A 21,505-nucleotide genomic window follows, 5' to 3' on the forward strand; every position below is an offset into this window, starting at 1 on the left:
AAATAGATAATTTCTAGGAAACGTGAGTGCTCTATTTAATTACCCCTTGGGGAAAAAACAAGGCAAATGGGGCTGCTGCAAGACAGAATTCAGGCTGGCTTGCATTCTTCCATTGACATGCATTTCCCTGCAAAGAGCTTCAGTTTTGAGGCTGTTTTCAGGTTCTCTGCTCAAAACCACAAGTTTTCCTTGGTGGCTGAGATACCCAAGAAATGCAGCTGGGCCAGGGCACAGGAGAAGCAGATGTTTCTGTGTGGCTGCTGGTGCTCTCCCTGACACATTCTGGCCCTGAGAGCCAGCACTGCCCCAGGTAATGCCAGGCACAGGGAGCAGCACAGACCTGACTGCTCACACAGGCACTTTGGGTATCCCAAATGTGAGCCAGGCTGGGCCACATTGAAGATCTCCCTGCCCTTTGGAGATGTTCAGTGGCAGTACTGACAAATGAGGGCTTCGAGTTTCAGGTGTTACTTTTACGGCACACTAATTCTGTGTAGGAAAGGCAACAGATTGACTGAACTCTTACTTCATACATCGAATCTTAACAATGAGAAATTGTGGGGAAAGTGGTCTAAAGAATTGCTCAGGTGTATATTGCACATATACACCTATGCCATGTTGCCAGCCTGAGCTCTGCAACAGAAATCAAATGCTCTTTGTGTAAACTGATCCCTGATTTTCAGATACTAATTTCTCATAGCTGACTGATGTGGACATCTCATTGGCTGCTTCTAAAGTCTGAACTATCCCTCACCATCCTCTTTAATATGCACAAAACTCCACCGAGGTTTTTTTTAATTAACAGAAAAAAATCTAAAAGCTACAAACACTAGATGTTTCTGGGCCATGAAAAAACGACGTGATAAAATACCACAATTAACCTTGAAAATCAACCATTTTTTCTCAATATTCTATACCCTACATCAAAAAATAAACCCCAAAATTATTTTTACACTAGAGACAGGCTTTAAAATCCCCAAGGAACAGAGTGGGAAAGTCAAATAAGTATCCTGGAACACCAACCCAAACATTTCCAATCCTGTTGCATCTTTTTTTGGTAAAGTTTAATTGCAGAGACATGCTCTCATTCTTGCTGGGATTCAGCTGCCACTGTTTCCCTCTGACTGCAGCCACGAAAGCCACAGCAAACGTGGCAGGAGTGAATGTGTGTTAGCAGGTCCTTCCATTCACAGTCCAGCACGTTAATCATGATATTAAGGAATGTACAGAACTAAGCACTGGCACAGTTGGGTACCACACACATCCTCAGCTGTCTCAGCTCCAGCCACAGGCAGGGGACAGTGCAGAGGCCAGGGCAATGCCACCTGAGGGAATCCCACTGAACAACACAGCCTGTCTGAAGGCAAACAAAGCCTTGGTGCTGAAGAACAGATGCTTGCTGCTTCACTGATGAAATGTTCCAATATTGTGTTTTTCCCGTTGTCCACTGGACACTATTACTGTTTTTCCTTCATTGCCTGTGCCAGATTTTAAAAAAGGGCAGAAGGGAATAAGAAGAAACATGTGTTTCCAAGACTGCAGTTCCTGCCTATTAAAAGAACATTTTAAAAAAGTAATAGCTACATCCAGAATACTATTTATCCAGCTTTAAAAGTGGAAGCATTTAGTCCAGTAGAAGAAAAGAATTTAAAGGACCATCGAGCTTATTCCTTCTATAGGGCTCCTCTTGCAGTGGTCAATACCACAGCATTGTAATCAAGTGTTGTCTCGATGATTTTAAAAAATGAACAAATTTATTCCAGATGTGAAAGTCTTTGAGGCTAAAGAACTCAATAACACGTCAATACTGCAAAGATTGTAGAGATTAAAAATAGCAGCAGAAGGAGGTTTTATGTTCACTTCACTTCTATTGGAACAAAAAATGCTGAACACAGTGTAGTCTCCCAAAATGGCTGTGATGTCTCCTACAGTCTTTCTCATACTGAATTCTTTACATAACCAGTTGAACTCTTTTAGGATTATCTAGGCATCCTTTCTTTTTACATGCCCTTTTGGATGTTTTCTTCTTCTAGTTCTAGTTCTGCAGTCCATCCCTGGACAGCAGAGTCCTTAACCATGCAAGTCCCAAGTACATGCCCACTTATAATCACATGTTTCAGCTCTAATTGGTTTCAATATGACTTAAGCCCATAATAAAAGCACTGTGTCCCATGTAACTATGTTTGTGCCTACACATTTCCATAAGCAAATAAAATAATCCACAGTTGCACAGCTTTCTAACACTCTTCTGATAAGAATTTCTTCTACATAAATGTCACACTGCAATTTCCAGTCCAGTCAGTTTTTCACAGGACAATCCACAATAAAATGCCCCACAGCTTTTTATGCTTGACTGTAAAGAAAGATGCAACACTTGTTCTTGGCTTTAAGTAGTAGCAGAGTGCTCCCAGAGTAGCAATTCCATTTCTTAAAGTACAATGATGTCCAGCCTCAATGTACTCTGTTGTATCAACCTGAGGTTTGTCAATAATGCATAACTTCATGTCTGAATCTAATATCTTTTTAAGAACCCATATACAGTATTGGTTTGCCAAACATAAGAGATTGTTCTAAACCTAAAGATGAATCACCACTGGAGAACTACCATCTGAAAACAAAGTACAGCTTTTCCTGCAGCACAGGAAAGAATGGCATCTAAGAACTGTAGCTCATCCACAACACATTAGACCCAAGGTAGGAAATACAAGGAGAACTTTTTCATGTCTGTGTGAGCAGCAGACATTTGAATTTCTTATGACCCTAAAGAAAAGCTCAGACAAAACAGCTATCAACTTATGAATCCTTGAGATATCACAGGGAAAAAAAAAAGGTGTGTGGGGTATAATCACTGCTGCACAGTGTCTTGGTGTATATTATTTCTATTCTGGAATGCTTATTGACATGTTAGTTGGAGACTTAACTTTAGGGGCATGTATTGATCTAGAGATGTTTCACGAGAACTGGTCATCAGCAAACCAAACTGCTATTGACATGAACCCACTGCAGCTTTGCTGCCTGCCCTGCTGAGGCTCTGAGCAGGGCACAACACTGCTTCTGCCACTGATGGGAGGTCTGAGCACGCACCTCCAGCCCAAGGACAGAGGAAGGACTCTGGCTCAGAAGTAGCATCCAGCTCTGCCTCAAGCTGCTGGGCAAGTCTTAGAGCCAGCTTTGGATTTCAAAGCTCTTTTGCTTCCAACCCAAAACCTTCTGTATATCTGTGTCCCTGTCTGCCAAACTGATCTTCCCTCTCTCATTATTTTCCCAACCAATTATATGGGTCTGAATTTGCTGCAGTTTTCAATTTGGTTCAGTGAGAGCCAGAGCCCCTACAGATAGCCAGACACTGCAAATGGAAAGGCACAAGATGTTAAAGTAAACCTCAAGATACATACAACAGAATTTAACTTTATTGACTGCATATTTTGAGGTACCAAAGGTCATAATGGTCAACCCTTCCAAGGCAAAAGACATTGCTGCAAATTCAGCAAAGTCAGCATGTAATTCCTTTCACGTGACTGAACAGAAACACACACATCACAAAACTAACTGAAAAAGAGATGTCTTCTAAGTCTGTTTAACAACAAAAGCATCGGTGACTCCTTTGAAATGGTGTGAGTCAGTATAAAAGCCAAAACACTACTGAGAAGCAATAAATATAATGGGATTAAAATTATCTTCTTGCACCAGACAGCTGAGACTGAGCATCAAGAAACCCCACATACCCTGGTGTGATTTAGAAGGCCTCCTAGTGACAGTGATCTGTCCCTTGTCCTTCTTGACCTCAGCTGCTATTTAAGGAATTGGGAGCATGGTGGGGAAGGGGCTTGCACATCTGAGCCACAAAGCTGTGGAAAAATCCGTGACTCAGAAGGGGTAACTTGCGCATGCCTATCCCTGAGGGAGCTGCTGCCTCCCATAACATTCCCTTAAGTGGGAAGATTTGTTCATTTGAAGAGTCAGTGTGTGAGGTTTTTCCTTCCCCTTCTTCTATGAATGTATATTCCTTTATATCTTTAAATATGCCTACATACACGCACACACTGCTCACAAAAAATAATGACGTCTGTGCACGGATTTTTACATTTCAAAAGCTACTTCCTTAAATATCACTGAAAATAAATCATTGCCTAAAGAGATGTTTCCACAGCTAAATTCTTAAGTATGTGTCACATTTAGCCTTTAATGGAATACATAGACCATAGTCCACATTTTTATGTCTAAATTTTAGTTATTCTATCAGTGACAGACTAACTTCTCATCCTTCTCACCCTGTAGTAGTGGGTAGAAACAATTGTGTACTTGACTTTGCAGACCATTATTTTTGCTACATAATCAAAAGTTTCTGTTATCCAGATCTAATTAAACACAGTAACAGAGGACTAAACCACCATAAATGCTGGACATCACAAATGGACCAAGCTCTTTGAATGAACTACATTTTCATACAGTTTAATGAAGCAAAACTAAGTCATTGAGAAAGCCATGAGGCTTCAGACCAAGTTCAGTAGATTCCAAGTACACCAGGAAAACACCATGATGAATGGTAAAAGGAAGATAAAAATAAAAAAGTAGTCATAAATCTATCTCATAGTCCTGAACAGAATCTTTTATCTCATGTTGAACACAGCAATACACTCTCAAATTCCTAAAACAAAAACAATTTATGCCTTTGACATACAATGTCAAAGGACAGAGACACCGACCCCTTGGCTTCTCCCATTCTTCTGATATTTTGAAAATCCTGTGAAGAAATTAAATATCTTCTCACCCATCCCTCAACTGACTCTTTTTCCCATAAGAGAATGGCTTGAATACAGTCTTCAGGAAATTACTCTGTTGGATCCAGATTTTTCTTATCCCTGAGCTGCAAACCCAGCCCTGGAAAGCAGGAGACAGATATTTTTGTCTTTGGCTGGTGATTACACTAATTGGTCAATGAACCACTTTTTTTAAGGCAATACTAGAAAAAGCAGAAAGTGCAAGGCTGGAGCAATGCTTCCTTGCTTCCTCATGATTCTTGCCTTGCAGCAGAAGGCAAAGAGAAACAGCTTCAAAATGTTTTCCAGAAGATGGCTGCTTAGATCAGCTTGTATTCAGGAAGAAAGGCAATCACTGTATTCCCTCATTTCCTCACTGTCTTGAAAGCAAGGACCTGCCTTGGGATTTGAAGGTGATTGCACAGGTTTGGCTGCAGACCCTGCCCATGACACCTATCTTCTGACAAGCTACTGAATGTATCCTTCACCACAACATCCATTGTATGAGGGAATTCTTAGGCTGACATGCACTCTCATGAAGTTACTCTCTTTTTGTTCCAAATTTAATAAAGCACTGAGGAAGCACAGAAAATGAGACACACTATGGTCAGTTCCATTCTTCATCTAATGACCTGACCATAAATATATAGTGAAGCATCATTTAAACAAAAAATGCTTGAAGATCCCTTTCCATTTACGCAGTAATCTGAAAGAAAGACTGTTGATCCCTTGATTTAACACTGACTCTCTTTTTTAAGCAAGCAATGAAGATGCCAATAATTTCTTTTCCATAAAGGAGACAAATATGCTCATTCTGTGTGTGACAATTTGGTTTAAGTTAAACTGGCAGTATCAATGAGACTGAAGCACATGCTTAAAATGCCTTGCTGAACTGGGACCATACTCTACATAACTTTCTCTCACAAAAGCTATGTCCAGCTGCTCACTGAACACTCAGGAGATGATGTGGGTATGGCAGTTCTTCCATATTTGAAAGCTGTGTTCATAGCCCAAAAAACACAGTCCAGTTTTGCTTTTTTTAGAGAGGAAAAGAAAGCCTGGTGGCTGAGAAAGTATTAATAGTGTGAGGCCAAAGATTCATCTGAGGACCACAGCCACTAAATCACTTTCATAAGAAGGCTCACTTGAGTTGTTCTACAATGCCAAAGTATTGGTGACTGATTCTAGCTCTGCCAGGGGACTCATTATTGCATTATTCACATGAAACTTTGAAAAAATATGCACTATTTAACTGCATGATTAAGCTGCACACTACTCTCAAAACAGATTTCAATAAAAGTAATAAAAGATCTCATCAACATTCAAGGTATTTTCATATCTAAAATCGGTGTTAATAAGTAATTGAACAAAATGATTTTCAGAGCTATTCAGTTCTGCTCATTTCCCTGCTCCTGACAGAACCAAAGGAAATACTTTTCCACAGATATAAACAAGCATATACTTCCATCATCAAGAAAAAAAAAAAACCCAGGAATTGTTTAATTGACAGTCATATACCTGAGTGATGATCATAATGACAGTATTAAAATCATCACAAGCACCCTTCCCCATGCTTGGATTCTAGTTCATTTACATAAAATGTAAATTTACTGCCTTTCTCAAGTTTTGCATACAAAAACCAGTAACATTATTTTAAGGGAAACAATTTCAGAACCAAATACCTGTTTAATGCACTGTGCTTCACCTCTCACATGGCATATTTTTGCTGACTATCACTAAAGTGCACAAGTCATAATTACATTCAAAATTTTAAAACTTGGTGTTATAGCAGATCTTGGGTACAAACTCACTGCAGGAGAGGCCAAGTGTGCCATTCCAAGAACCACACACAGTGTGAGATCCATGAGAAATGTGCTGGGAAGCACAAAATTACTTATCAGTGAAAGGGTGGAAATTAGGGGGGTATCACAGAATGGCTGAGGATGGAAGGAGCCTCTAGAGATCATCTTGTCCAAATCTCCCTCTCCAGCAGGGTCACCTAGAACAGGTGACCCAGAACCACATCCAAACAGCTTCTGAGCATCTCAAAGGATAGGGAGTCCACAACCACCCTGTGCAAGGGTAATAGTGCTTCACAGTAACAAAATGTTTACCTTATGTTCAGTGTAGTTCTACAAATTATTTTATTCAGCAGAAAAACTGGATTAAAATGCTTCTACACATGCACCCCTTCCCAATGCATCCATCTTCTCCATGCCTACTGTTCAGAGCCCTGTTCTGTTCTCAGCAGGATGCAATTATTTCTGAAGTTGCACTTCACAGCAGATTGTTGAATTGATCCAACTTTAAGCGCTACAAAAAGAAACTTCCTCAGGGGAAGGAAAAAAAGAAAAAAATTCTACAAGATTTTCTTCCTTTTCCTGCTTCTTTTGGTTTTGTTTATTTTTGTTTGTAAACCCAGACATCAGTGGCATCATAACCTGCCTGCAAACAGCAGCAAGGCAGCAGTGACAGTGGAAAGGACTTGAAATCCAGCTTCACACCACAGGGTGTACAACCCCCAGCCCTGCTGTTCCAAGTTTGGCTCCCCAGGAAGCTGCATTTTGTGGGCACTCATGTTAACACCAGAGGCTAAACTGGGCACAGCACTTGCCTTGAGCAGAGAAGAGGTGCAGGATACAGCAATCACACAATCCAGCTCTTCTCCTCAATATAGGCCTGGTGCTGGAAAATAGGTGCAAGTAACATGACTCTGCCCCAGCTGGCACTGAACCCTCCACAGCTAGGAAGTTCACAGAAGCCAAGAGAAGGCTCTTTATTTTTTTTCTTCTTCTTTTCCACATACAAGTGTGAAAGGAGACACGCTTCAGTATGTCAGGGATGTTTTACAGCCATGCTGCACATTGTGCTAAATGACAGAGCTGGGGAGGGGCAGGGTGGGAGCAGGAATCTTTATATAGCACTGGGAGCAGTAATTCAGCCCCTGCCAGTCACATGAATGCAGCCCTGCTGAACACAAACAGTGCCTTTCTCTGGTATTAGGCTATTAGGCAGATAAGGCTCCACTCTGGATTTGAAAGACTTACCCTGACAAACGATCTTGCTTTTTCTTCACCCTGCAAACGGTGGCAGAGGAGTGGAGGAATCTCAGCACTTTCCACTGCTTATATAACAGGTGTACTCATAAATATGCAAAGATGATTTGAAGATGCAGTTTCTAATCCATGCTTTATGCCTGAACAATTTAAATGACTTTCATCATGTAGACAGCATTGCCAGCTCTTTGCAAGTAGTTCCTTTATAATTTTAGTCTCTATTAGCTGTATTTTTGTTTAGTGTGGGTTTCACGTGAATTGAGAGGAAAAAAAAACTCCACCCACACTGAATGGAGATATAATTAAGAGAAATGCATTTTTAGATGGAAAATAGATGTCATGACTTAGCTCCAGATCAGATTTCAAGAAATTTAAGATGCACATTTTCTATAAATGCCTCACACTGCACGGAGAATATCCTAATCCAGCTCTAAGCAAACACGACAAAGTAGAACTAAACAACAATAACCAAAAAAGCAAACATCAAGCATGACTAACAGAACACATAGCTCAGCTAGTGTCTCTACAGACTGTAAGTTTCAGCAGTTAACAAGTTTGTTACTCCAAGACAAATATTTGTTTGAAATCAACTGAAGAATAAAAGATTTCAATTTGCAACATGTTGGCCCTGACATGCTTCACGAGCAATCTTTTACATGTGAAAAAAAGAAGCAATTATAAAAGGGGGCATCATATGAATGACCTGCATGATGATCCTGCACCAAGTCCACTGTTCTAGTAGTGGTGGAAAGAGAGATGACCAAGGACGGTGGGGCAGGATGGTGGAATGACCCTGACAGGCCACACCACAGCCAGATGGCTTTAGAGAGAAGAAAGTCAAAAATTAAACAATGGGGGGGAAACAGAGAGGTGAGAAGAAGCTAAAAGCTGAAATAAAAGGCACATATGCTGGCTTTCTGTCACACAGAAACAGGTGATACCAACCATGTATTTAAGGATCAGAAATGCTACAGAGCTTTTGTGGCAATGAGTTCCTTCCAGCAAATGGGTGACAACTTCTCTAAATATGGACTGGTTTCCCAGTCCTGAATGAGGTCCCCATCTTTCCTCTGGGAGTACATCAGGGCCCCTTGTTCCATATAAGTAAATGCTCTGTCTCAAACACAAAATGTGTTCTTAGTACCACCACCAACTACAGACAAAGTGAAGAAAAAGTATCTGTTTCTTTCTGCCATACAGCCTAGCACAGATCCTTAAATATCACAGACTGCTTCTGACTATTCACAGACCTAGCTTTAAGGGAAGTACACCCATTAGTGCAGTCCTGATGCCAGCATAGCTTTTACCATTTATTTTTAGGTGAACTGGACTTCATTCTGAGTGAAAAAATAAATACAAGAATTTATTTTTGAAAAACTTAAACTCCCTTCTTATTTGAGCCCCTGAAAATGAAGCTCCAGCTTTTACATTGAAAGTACTTCCATACTTCTATTTTGGGGAGACTTCAATCACCTTTCAACTGTAATTCCTTTTGTAATTTTATGGCAATTCCTACTGTACTCTCCTAGGGGCCCAACTCCATGAGATATGGCTGCTTTATTGCCCATGCTGGGCTCAGGGGTGGAATGCAGAAACCAGTGAAGGAGGTTAGCCAGTCCAACCCATAACCAACAGTCATGCAATATTCTCAAAAACAACCTGGAGAACAGGTGCCACAGTATTTCAGAACAAGGTGGGCAGTGAGATGCTTTATCCTCTCTTAACTCTAACACAACTACATGAGCAATTTTTGAGGAAAAAGGACACATAATACGTTTCACTAAAATTTAAGAGATTTAAGTAGCAACTACTAGCTACCATTTTCAAACTATCACTTTTTACAAGATACCCATTAGCAAAAGAACCTTTTACTCTAGGGAAAAGTCAGGGGAGACTTCTTTGGGTGTCTGAGTTAGAGCAGATTTATGACAGAGTAAAAACCCTGTAAAATGGTGCTGGTTTTGCATCATGGAAGTGATGTTTCAGGAGAGGCTGCTGCCAGTTTCCTCTGTGTCTGAGCACAAAGCTGTTGAGGGTTAAAAAGCTGACTTTAAAGAAGAGTTGGCTTCTTCTTCCCAATTTCATTCTAATCTAGTCCTAGATACTCAATTTGCTTTGGTCTGAAGAAGTCACAAAGGATCAAGCTGGCAGATGAGGCCTGGTGGTATTTGTAGTATATATCCTGCACCAGAATGGCTCATAAAGAAAGTCAAATCTGAAACTGTATTTGTTATTTACCAGAAGTAACCAATTACAAAATGTGTTTAAAGAAACATAGATGTGCAACTACACGTTTTGAATAATGCACAATAGACATAACATAGCAGGTGATATTTCCTTATCAAAATACACAGAAAAGCACTTTGAAGGTCAGCCAAAGCCAGACCACCACCTAGGAATGACAAACAGCATCACACAGTAAGAGGATTTCATCTTTCAGAGATGTTGTGGGTTTTGCATGATCTTCAGGACAGAAAAGAGCCCAGAGTATTTTTTCAGTAGTAGAAAGAGTTGGTGCATGAACCAGCTGGGATTCCCCTCAGGAGACAGAAACTGGCATTGAGGAGAAAGGGTCCAGGCTTCCTATTCTATGGAGAGAAAGCTCTTATGGACTAGGCTACCACAAGTTACCAAATGTCTCTGAAAGGTCCAGCAGTCAAAGATGAAATGTAACATTGCTGTGGCTATTTCTGGCTGAATGCATCCCACACACAGCTTCCTCACTTCTCACAATCACCTCTCCTGGCCTCACAGCATCTTTGGTAGAACAAAAAACAGACAGGAGGCTGACTTTCAAAGCCAAGGAAGAAATATCAGACTTGCCAGGGCCCCTCATCTTCCTCACAATTACCACCAGCAGACAATACCAGCCACAGCATTATTGTGCTCAGGAAGAAAAACAGGGTCTGGGTTAAGCAACAACAAACATCTCCCACTGCAAACAAAGGAATATGTTCTCTGTGCCACCTGGCTCAGAAGCGACTGCTGGAGGTCAGAGACCCCAGCTTTGTGAAACTCCCAATAAACAAAACAGTTTTCACAGACGCTCAGATGGCAGCACAAAGCCACAGAGCCACTTTTGCTGCTCCTACACCTTCACCCATCACTGAAATGAAGGGCAAATACAAGTTACCACAGGCAGCCACTGAGACAGAAGCAAAGACATCACAGCAAAGAGCAGCCTTAGGCATAGGATGCAGGAAGGTTAAACTTCAGAGGAAGTGAGTACCTTCTTATTTTTAATCCAAATTATTACAATGGACAATATTTTAATGCAAAAACCAATGATTAAGCAAAGCACAATAAACTTTAAGGAAGCTTTTTAAAATGTTATTTTTCTGCTACTTCTTGCTTACATAGAAGTCCCTTGAGCTACAGGCAAATATAAGAGTAGCCAGTATTTAAGCAAGAATTATCAGAGCAGCTGCCTTTGATACCCTCTCAAACTATAATGTATGCACATCCTTACAGTGTTCAATATTGACTTAAAACAAATTACTACTGCAAGTAAATGTCAAGTCATCTCTAGTAAAATACTGAAAACATACTAAACCTGAAATTCTAAGATGCTGTAGTGCCTTTTGGAGTTACCAGGAAAACATATATCATAATATTGGACTAGACATTTAAAAAATGCCACTACAAAAATACCTAAACTAGTATATTTCTGGTCAAGGGTGGCTCCAGTGGTTTACATACCTATGTACACACAGAAACTTCTTACATTTGTTTTGTCTTAGAAAGGAGCCATCCATCAGTTCTACTTGTGGGAAGATTTTTTTTTCGAAAGCTGTTGAGTCTTCTCTTCTATGCAAGTGTTTCAGTGTTTATCTAGCATTATTAATATTTTCTGTCTTATCTTCAACCTCCATTTGTCTAATTTCCATTCCGAGGAGTTGAATCTTCTCATGTTTTGGACTGCTAATGCTTTACAGTATGGGAAGTATTCCTCCATCTCCAACACAAGACTTCTCAAATAATCAAAATAAACTCCAATCTTTCTCCTGGCAGACAATGTTTATTAAGACTGCTTTAATCCCCAATGTCCATGACTCTACTCTTGGTCACTTTTCCAGATCTCTTCTAAACTGCTTGTCCAATTCTGCCAAGCCTGTGGTATGGACACACAAATGACTGAATCAGCATTTGTAGGAGATACAGATATAACCTTGTGACTGGAATGTGCCAAACTTTAAAGGCATAAAATTCATAAACATAAAACTCAAGACTTTTTTCGTTATCATAAAAAAAAATATTAAATTTAACTGCTGATAGTTCCATTGTTGTTGCTCAGCATAACAAATCAACTTTTTCTATTACAACATGGAGCAAATTTGAAGTAGAGCAAATTAAAAGTACTGCCTGTTATTTTCCCTCTCAAAAATAAACATCACTCCCCAGTCCAACAGTATTTTTTCCTAAAATCCCTCCCTTCACAACACTCAGAAAACTTAGAGCATCTACTAAAGAAAGCATTCCTTATTTTTTCAGACTAAAAAATATGGCTAATGAAACAGAGCTCTTCTAGCAAATTCAGCAAAGGAGTTTGCCATTATCAACATTCAGGAAAAAGCAGGGATATTTCTACATTTTGCTGTTTCACTAGGTAACTGTTGTTTGTTCATCCTCAGGCATCTGCCAAAGAAGTCTAGCATTTCAATTTTTTACTTCAAGATTCTTCAGTAAATTTGAACTGCTTGCATCCCACCATAATTTTATTTGTTCACACATTCATCAAAAATACTTGATTGTTTAAATATTTCTTTCAATAAGGATAAGAGGCGTGGCACAAACAACTCTAAATTTTGCTCATTCTCCTTGCAATAATAACAATGAAAAACAAGACAAAAATGACTAAGGATATCCTCTCAAAAGAAAAAAGGTGAAATTTTATTATTTGCTATTACCAGAAAGAAATTTACTGTACAATTCCAGAACTGTTCTGTCATGTGACATGAAACGTCCAAAGTGTTTTTTCACTAAAGGTCTCACTAAAAGTCTATTTTCTCACTAAAGGCAGTAATAGATGCAACACCCCTGCAGCCATCTTGCTAACACCACGTAACTCTTCCTGGAGGATCCACACAGATGGAATAGTCCAGGGCTGCTTTCTCTGTTGCTAGGGTCTCTCTATTTTGCCAGGCTGTTTATGGACACATGGACATCCACACAGTAGGAAAAAGAGTGTCAGAACACTCAGTTTGGGTCTCTACGCCAGCCAAAAGTCTCTGAACTTTCGCTGGTCTAGGCAAACTTTCAACCACCAGCCTACCAGTGAAAAACCAGGCCCCATTACTTACACTTCTGTATTTGTCACAGAGTTCATTAAGAAACATTTTCCTGGCTTCTGAGCACCTCTTACCCGACCAGACTTACAAGATCATTTTTTGATATTTTAATCTTAAATATAGATCAAGCCAAGATTTAAATGAAGAAACTGCAGATGTCACAGTTTGGAAATCTGGACTCTGGATCCAGAGAGATACAGGACCAAACAAGTCCTAACATGCATTTCTACTTACATACACAGACAACACTTGAAGAATCCCTCTGTCCCCTCCACTCTTACCATTCTGCAGACCCAGCCATACACATAACAGCAAAAAACCCCTCAAGCATCCTAAATAATAGCATATGTATGGTTCAGTCTTTGGAAAGGAAACAGCCCCTTCAAAAGTCAGAGGAAACACTTTCTCTTCCAAGTCATAATGAGACATCATGAGAGTCCTTTTTCTAGTTATCCAACCACTTAGTCTTAAAAAGAGATCACTGAAACATCATATACTTTTCAACATTAACTTCTGTGTAAAATAATGTGGCAATTATCCACACCCTGGCACTTGATGCTGCTCTAAGCACTGCAGATGATGTGTCCAATAGACTGTGCCTACCAAACTGCCAGGAACCAGCAAAAGGCTCTGCTCTACAAAAAAGGGACTGCAAGAAGCACTCTGGCACACCTCCCTGCATCCCCTGAGAGCCAGGCACAGTCTCCTGGTAGATTTCACATGGCTTTAAGGGAGAAACCTCCTCTTCTGTGGCAAGAGGATCCAGCTAAAGCCCAGCATCTGGCTCAAGCTGTATTGCTTTAAGTATTTCTACTCCTATATTTGCTGTTTTATTGCAGAATATGATGGTGTCCCCAATATGTTTTACACTGTTTTGAAGTTACACTTCATCCTAGTGATAAATAATACTGGCTAGCAATTAGAAGCCCTAGCTAAGATTACCAGGGGAAAAAAACAACAAAAAAAATTATTTACACAGGTCTAAAATGAGCTATTCCCCAATGTGCTGCACCAAGTGGAGTTAAATAAAACCAGTTCCCATCTTTCAGTGTATGTTTACCCTAGAAATAGAAGGAAAGAGCAGAATTCTGCAGAGAGCAATCATATTTTGGAAATGCCCCCACACCACCACAGTCAAGGAGGGAACCAGGAGCTGTGGTTACAATCAGGAAAGGCTCTTCACAAGCCAGGAAAAGACTGCTGCATCCAGTCTTTTCTGAGCTGGGGCTACTGACTGCAAGGAGCTTCTCAAGAAGAAAAGGGGAAAAAAAAAAGGAGGCGGGGGAGGAAAGAAGGCAGAATGGGATCATCATGAGTTTGGCAAAAATGAAGCTCACCCACTGGGGAAGATAGGGGAATATACATGCATAATTTTACATGGATTAAGAGTTTGTGTCAAATCTGTGATGCGCTGTGGTGAATTCTTATACTGCAGTGACTCATCTTGTCTGACAGTTGCTGGGGAATTAAAGCAGTTATTTTTAAAAAATTATATGTCCTGCTTGACGCGTTATACAAATAGCCTCTTAAAAAATTAAAACGCAGTCAATGCATTTTTAAGTATAGGAGAGCTACGGTACATTTAGGATTCCGTGTACCATACCACAAACAAGCCAGGAACACCTAAAGGAATCTGCTGATATCCCTTCAGAGAAACAGTGATATTTTTGCCATTCCCAATCCAAATCCTGCATCAAAAGCTCGATTATTATCTGTGCTTCTAGACAGCATGCAAACACCTTCCCCGCCCCGAGAAAAATTAATGCAAAGGAAAGAGGTGTACTAAACCCAAATTCCTCCGATTCCAAAGGATACTTGATTTGCTGGAATCAGAACGAGTGCATTTCCCTTCTGCTGGATTGACAAAGGCAGGTCAACCCCCTTGCAGGGAAAGGCAGCAGTTGACTCACAGCCACAGGTGCACACAGGTTTGGCAAGGGGAAGCAGGGCTGGCTGCTGCTCCCTGCTCAGTGCAGCACAGCCACGCAGACGTCCCCTGAAGCTGCAAAGGGCAGCTCCTTGCAGCCCGTGTGCTCCTCAGGAATACACTGCTTACTCCCTGCTTTGCCTATAAAACCCACACCCCCTCGGCAACTTTCACACATCCTTGGGAAAAGCGTTTGGAGTATGTCAGTTGTGTAACACAGTAAAGATCATCTGAATGATCCATTAAGTGTAACCCTTGGGCATCAGTGCTGCTCCACGTCAGCTGGCAACAAAGGTATATTTACAGCATGCCTTCAGGACAGCTGTTCTGGGAACATCCTGGAGATTTGCATAGTCTGTTTTACAAGGCTTTACATGTACTTCTACAGAAGGAGTGGCAGAGAATTCTTTCGACACCCAGTAAAAGCCCTTAAGTCCAAATAGCACAGTGAAGGAGGCAAATAAAAAATATCCAAATAAAAAAAAAAGAAGAAATTCTTCAAATTCCAATGCCTTAAAATACTCATGAATGAATTGAACCTGTTTTTAAAATAATCAAGTTATTGTCCCTCTCCAACTTGAGCACCATCAGAGAAACAAAATAGCTGATGAGAGGAGCTTCATCATACAAAGAAAGGGTTCTGTTGACAGTGCTCTTGATTTCATCATAGTTTCCATGATATCCAGTATATTTTTTAAAGCCCTAGTCTTCAACATAAATTATATGAAAATTCCAACTTTATGTATTTTGAGTAAATTAGTCCTCTCTCACCAGAAAAAAATAACTGAAAACACAAGCCAACTGCATCCTAACAGCTCAAAAAAACAACAAGAAGCAAATGTGAGTGTTGAATTTCTTAGTTCATTTCTCACCTAAACTCAGACACTGTCATTGCACAGGTGATACTCACTTTCTAAGCAGAGCATTATCTCTCAAGGAGTGAATTAAAAGGATGACTCTGCATCCCAAATCACAGAGGTGTGCTAGTTATTGAAAATTTCACGCTTTAAAACCTCTCTGTGAGTGAAGTCAGCTGGCAAATGTTAGGGAGAAATAATAACAAGAGAAGCTAACTACACATCTCTGGTCTCAACACAGCAACTACAGGCAGACAACAAAAGACATAACTTATACCTAATAAAATAATAAACTTGGCCAGAAAGTGACTCAATCAACCCAAGCAATATTACCAAATATAATTGAGCCAGTCAATACAGTGAAAGTAGAGGACCAAATTAATTAAGTGACTGCAAGTCCAGTGCCTTTGGGAATAAGTAATCACTTATTAAAGATCTGCTGAGACTTTTTTTGAAAGTGCTCCTTGGAGAAAACTTGAGACTTTCAAAAAAAGAAACCTGCTATGCCTTATATGTTTAAAATGGAAGAGGACTGGAAGTATAGTATGGAATATAGGGAGAATAGTTTCTGAACAGGATGGTTTTCAAATTTTCCATGTGGTGTCTGTGGTTCTTTAAGTGTTTCTGCTATGTTATCTGACACTTGGATAAAATACTGGAAGAAATATAGAGCATCTTTGCCCAATTAATTTTCGTTCACGAAATAATTGGAAGGGCAATTTAACCTTGTATACCCTGCAACTGAGGGCAAAATGAGAAAAGGGGGAGGGGGCATTTCTTAAATTCTTAAGTGTTTTTAAGAATGAAGGTGTTGTAGAATGACTTTTTTGGTTTGTTTTTTTTTTTTTAAATAAGACAGCACATTTCAGGACTCCTGGTTTTATTTAATCAGTTCTTCAGTTAACAACCCCCAAGCTATTCTAAAAAACAGGATGATTCATCTATTTCCACCCAGTACAATTTTATACATCGTTAGAAAACTAAAACCTCATAAAATCCTAAGCAGCCCCGAAGTACAGCTACTGCAGAGTGACATGTTGATTGCATCAGCCTAGAAGGGCTACTTCTGAGCAAGGCAAGCTTTAGTAGCTCAGGGAAACTACCAGAGTGTCAGAGAACGTGTACATAACACACCAGCATCAAGCATGTTCACTCAAACACAGCCTAACAAATGTCTCTAGAACATCTGGAATCGACGATGATTCCACAACTTCCAACATTTAAAAAATGTAAAGTGCTGTTGAGCCACTGTGTCCTGAGAAACACAGAAGCAATATCCCCTTCCCAAAATGCAGTGAAAACACCAACAAGGAGTGTGCTGCTGCTGCCTGAGGCTGAGTGTAACACTACATGCCACCACATCACTGAGAACATGGCTCTCAACACTCCTCAGAGTGCCAGGCTCCTCCTGTGGGGCAGGCAACCTGCACACAGCCACAGAGGAACCTGCTAAGCACTTCTGAGCCTGGCTGATCCCCACCTGCCAAGTCATACTAATGAAACTAACAAAATCTAAAATGATTATTCTCATTTGCATCCATAGTACCTTTGAAATTGCTATGTTTAAACCAAGAAAAGCCCATTCAGACCACAGCAAAGGGGAGGTGGAAGGCATGTGGCTTGCCCACAGTAACCAACAGGTTAGGCTTGTCACAGAGACAAACTTCCCAGAATACCATTAAATGCCTTCTGACCTTCCTTCTCCCTTTCAACAAGCAAGCAGTGCACAACAAACAAGCACTGCTAAAAAAAAAAGAAAATTAAAAAAAAGCACTTTGCTCTACGGTCTACAAAGCACGTGCCACGTGCCCAGCAGACACTTCCTGAGGCTCTCCTGCCACATCTCTGCTGCCAGTGAGGCAATGCTGAGTGCACAGCTGAACAGGGAACTCGGGATTTGGCTACACGGGGTGGGGAAAATGCCACGGCCAAAGTGGAACGTGTGATGAGGACTAGCAGTGATTGTTGTGACTGCAACACCTGCACGGTGCCTGCTGTGCTAGTGGCACAGTAACCAGGTCTGGGCACAGGGACACCAGCTATTTTATGTTCAGTTTCAAGATGCACTGCGTGGGTAGGACCCACGCTATCACACTTCCTAGAGCTAGGAAGGAGACAGCTTTAGCTCACAGCTGAGGAATAACCACGCAATAATCCTGCTGCTGCTCCTCTACAAAGCAGCAGCTCTCCTTCAGAAACTGTTCCTAAAGCTGCACTGGCCATAGCAGGTTTTGGCACAGAGAACCACGTGTCTTGGGTACAGGCAGCAGCTCTAAGACCCAGAGCGGCCAGAAATAAAAGCTCACACAAACAGTGCAACAATTACAATGTTTCAGAAATGCAGCACTTGAAAAAACATCTTCCTAGCAAGTCTGACTTGGGAAAGCACTTTAAAAAGGGACATAAATTACAGCAGTCACTCTGCTCCCAATATTATCAATGAGACCCAAACACATTAAAGCATGCAGTTGCTTATTGCCTCCAAAAGTCTCCTGCTTCACAAAGGCAGCAGAGACACCCTACCACATCATGAGCAGAACACATGTTAAAACCTCAATCACATGAACTTTTATGCACTTGCATAAGTGTATCTCAGTGAATGAAGGCAGTGGACTGGCTTGTTACGGCCAAGCAAAGCACAAGCATAAGGTACTGCATGTTCAGGGTGTAAAGAAACACAGAGTTGCCTTGAAAACCATTTAACTCAGGAGTAGCATGGCCAGACTATGACTTCTACAGCATGATAAAACTGTACAAATTACTGATCCCACTCTCTGTAGGGACTAATTTTGGGAACAGGCCAGGAGTTGCAACATGCCTAAAGGTAGGAGCTTTAAGTAGTAAATTATTTCATTTTCTCAGGCACTGAACACTGTCATGTACTTGACTAAGAACACACCAAGAGCAGCCTGGGGGAAGACACTGAAAATGTGATATTGCCTGTTCTTTACCTGCCTCCCTATTCCAACTGATCCTCATTTAGGCTGCCACAGTCAGAACACACGAGCCACCCCGTCTGCCTGGGTGTAACACCAGTGGCACATAAAGAAAGATACTGTCAGTGGCCTAAACTCATTCCAGATCTGGCTGAAGGGAAGTTACAGCACTGCAGATACAGATGCCCAATTTCAAACCATGTCCCACTTCCTCAGAGCTTTCTTGGATTATGCTTACAGCAACAGAAACCACACCATAAAACTGTATTACAACTTTGGTACACTACATTAGCATATTTATTGAGAGTCTATGCCAGTTTGATTTCAGGTTTTTTGGAAGCATTTACTAACAGATGTTTTAATTAGTATCTCATTGGTGTGTAGACAATGATGTGACACACCAAGAAGCATTTTCTGCATAAAGCAACAACGTTACATGTAGCATGATACAAACAGCTCTTCCCACACTCACTACCATAGACGAGGGCCAATGGACTGGCAGTGCATCACAGAAAGGCAATACTGTATTTAACTCCTCTCACTTCAAGTTTTCAGGGTACCGACAGGGAGGGGGAGGCACAGAAATGAGAGCCACAAGCAATCTCAGTAGTTCATTCTCTTCACCCTCAAAGCGTTAAAATACAATGTCAACATCAGCTCCTCCCTGCTGATGAAACTGGCTCCAGCGCATTTTACTTTCTGGCTCGGAGCCTTTACAAACCGTTACAAAAAGACAGAAGACAGACAGACAGCTCAATATATTGACTACTTCCAATAACTAATTTGGGACACGCTGGGTCATTTGTCCCTTCTATGAAGTGCTGTAGCCTCTTGGTGGTAAACGAACCCTGATATTTGGGGGGCATTATTAAAAAAATTAAAAAAAAAAAAAAGGAGGGGACAGCTAATAGCAGATTTGCGTTCCAGGAAAGAGCCAACGCTAGCATCAGTACATATGAATACTGCCCACTCTCTTCCTCCGGGAGACACCGATTACATCTGATACATTAAAACCGTCTCCACGACCCTGGTCGCTCAGTGCCCATTATTACCGAGGAGCCTGACAGGCACTCCTCGCTGCCTGCCTGTCGCTCCTACCCCGGCGCTGACACATGGAAGCGGGGAGCGGGAGCCGGGCTGAGGAGCGGAGGGCGGGCTGGGGCTCCTGCTCATCCTCCCTGCCACGGCAACAGCTCGGGCTGCGTGCGCGCCTTCCCAGCCCGGGGACCGGCGGAGCATCACAACCAACCACGCCAAGAAGCCACCACAACCTTTCAATTATACATTAAAAAAAAAATCCCGCAATTAAATATATATATATATATATATCATTTCGTCTGAGTGACCTGACTGGTATTGTCCACAACGACCTTATCAGGGGGTGTTTTGTTGCAGCCGACACACACACGCTGCGCGGACTCCGTGGGAGTCTCTCGATGCGGCCACAGCGGGGGCTGGCTCGCAGGTACACGGCACGTTTCCGCCAAGCCGCGTTTCCCTGGCAGGGCAGGAGCCCCCACCAGCCATCCCCACGGATTGTTCCAGCTCCCGCACCACCGCGTGCGCGGCCGAGCCCCGCCGCCAGAGCCCCCCTGCCGCCCCCGCCCGCGCCGCGGCGGAGCGCGGGGGGCTCGCAGGTAGAACAAAACCCCCGCGCCGGGGTCCCCCGCCAGCGACAGGGGCCGGCAGGGGAGCCCCCCGGGCGCCATCGGGCTGGGGCCGGCCCCGCAGGGCCGCAGGGCGTAGGGTGTGCGATGGGGGAGCGGGCCGGGGGTGCCGCGCCGCTGCCGCGCCGCCCGCGCCCACCCCGCCGCGCCTTTACCTTCGGAGAGCTCCAGCTCCAGCTCGGCCAGCCGGGCCCGCACCTCCAGCGGCAGGGACACGCTCTCCAGGCTGCGGTCCGCCATGCTCGTGCGGCGGGGACGGGCTCTCCCCTCCTCTGGCTGCCCGCTCTCCCCCTTTGTCCGCGGCTGGCGGGGCGCGGGAAGGCGGCGGGGCCGCGGCGGGTGGCTGAGTCCTCCCCGCGGTCTCAGCCGGGCATGCAGGGGGAGGCGGGCGGGCGGGCGGTCCGCGCGGGGGGACGGGGCGCGGAGGGAGGGAATGCGGAGGTTTCTCCTCTCCTCCCCTCTCCTCCTCCTCCTCCTTCGCCGCCTCCTTCAGCGGGGCCCCGCCATGGCTGCTCCCGCCGCCCGCCCGCGATCGCTCCGCATCGGCTCCTCGCCGCGCCCGGCCCACCCCCCGCCCGCCGCCGCCCGGCACCGCGGCGGCGGCTCCCCCTGGCCTCGCCCCGGCCCCGGCCCCGCTGTCCCCGCCCGGCTCGGGCTGGCGGCGGCGCTGGCGCTGCGGTGCCGCTGCCGCGACTGGGGCTGGCCGGGCACTGCCGCTGTCACATCCACGTGACCGCGCCGCCCCAGCGCCGCCCGCAGGGGGCGCCCCGCGCTGCTCGGGCCGCCCCGCCCGCCCCGGGGCCGCCGCCACCGGGGGGGCGTGAGGGGTGTGAGGGGCGTGAGGGGTGTGAGGGGTGTGAGGGGCGTGAGGGGTGTGAGGGTTTGAGGGGTGTGAGGGGTGTGAGGGACCGCGGTGTGAGGGGTGTGAGGGACCGAGGTGTAGGGGGTGTGAGGGGCGTGACGGGTGTGAGGGGTTTGAGGGGCGTGAGGGGTGTGAGGGGTTTGAGGGGTGTG

At 43.3% G+C, this 21,505-nt stretch overlaps 1 protein-coding gene across 6 annotated transcripts in view; it reads right to left on the reverse strand.

Moving 5' to 3' along the window:
- Positions 1-21,186, reverse strand: part of DIP2C (disco interacting protein 2 homolog C) — a 310,631-nt gene extending 289,445 nt beyond the window's left edge. For 2 of the 6 annotated variants that reach the window (XM_077192933.1, XM_054640496.2), the window contains exon 1: positions 20,647-21,184. In XM_077192933.1, the coding sequence (XP_077049048.1) occupies positions 20,647-20,731 (85 nt within the window). In that variant the 5' untranslated portion in view covers positions 20,732-21,184. Of the gene's footprint in view, positions 1-20,646 lie in introns of all 6 variants that reach the window. The other 4 variants (XM_077192803.1, XM_077192765.1, XM_077192869.1 and 1 more) reach the window with 4 other exon arrangements.
- Positions 21,187-21,505: the final 319 nt, after the last annotated feature.

The sequence above is a fragment of the Agelaius phoeniceus genome, chromosome 1, assembly GCF_051311805.1.
Source record: "Agelaius phoeniceus isolate bAgePho1 chromosome 1, bAgePho1.hap1, whole genome shotgun sequence".
Classification (NCBI taxonomy): domain Eukaryota; kingdom Metazoa; phylum Chordata; class Aves; order Passeriformes; family Icteridae; genus Agelaius; species Agelaius phoeniceus.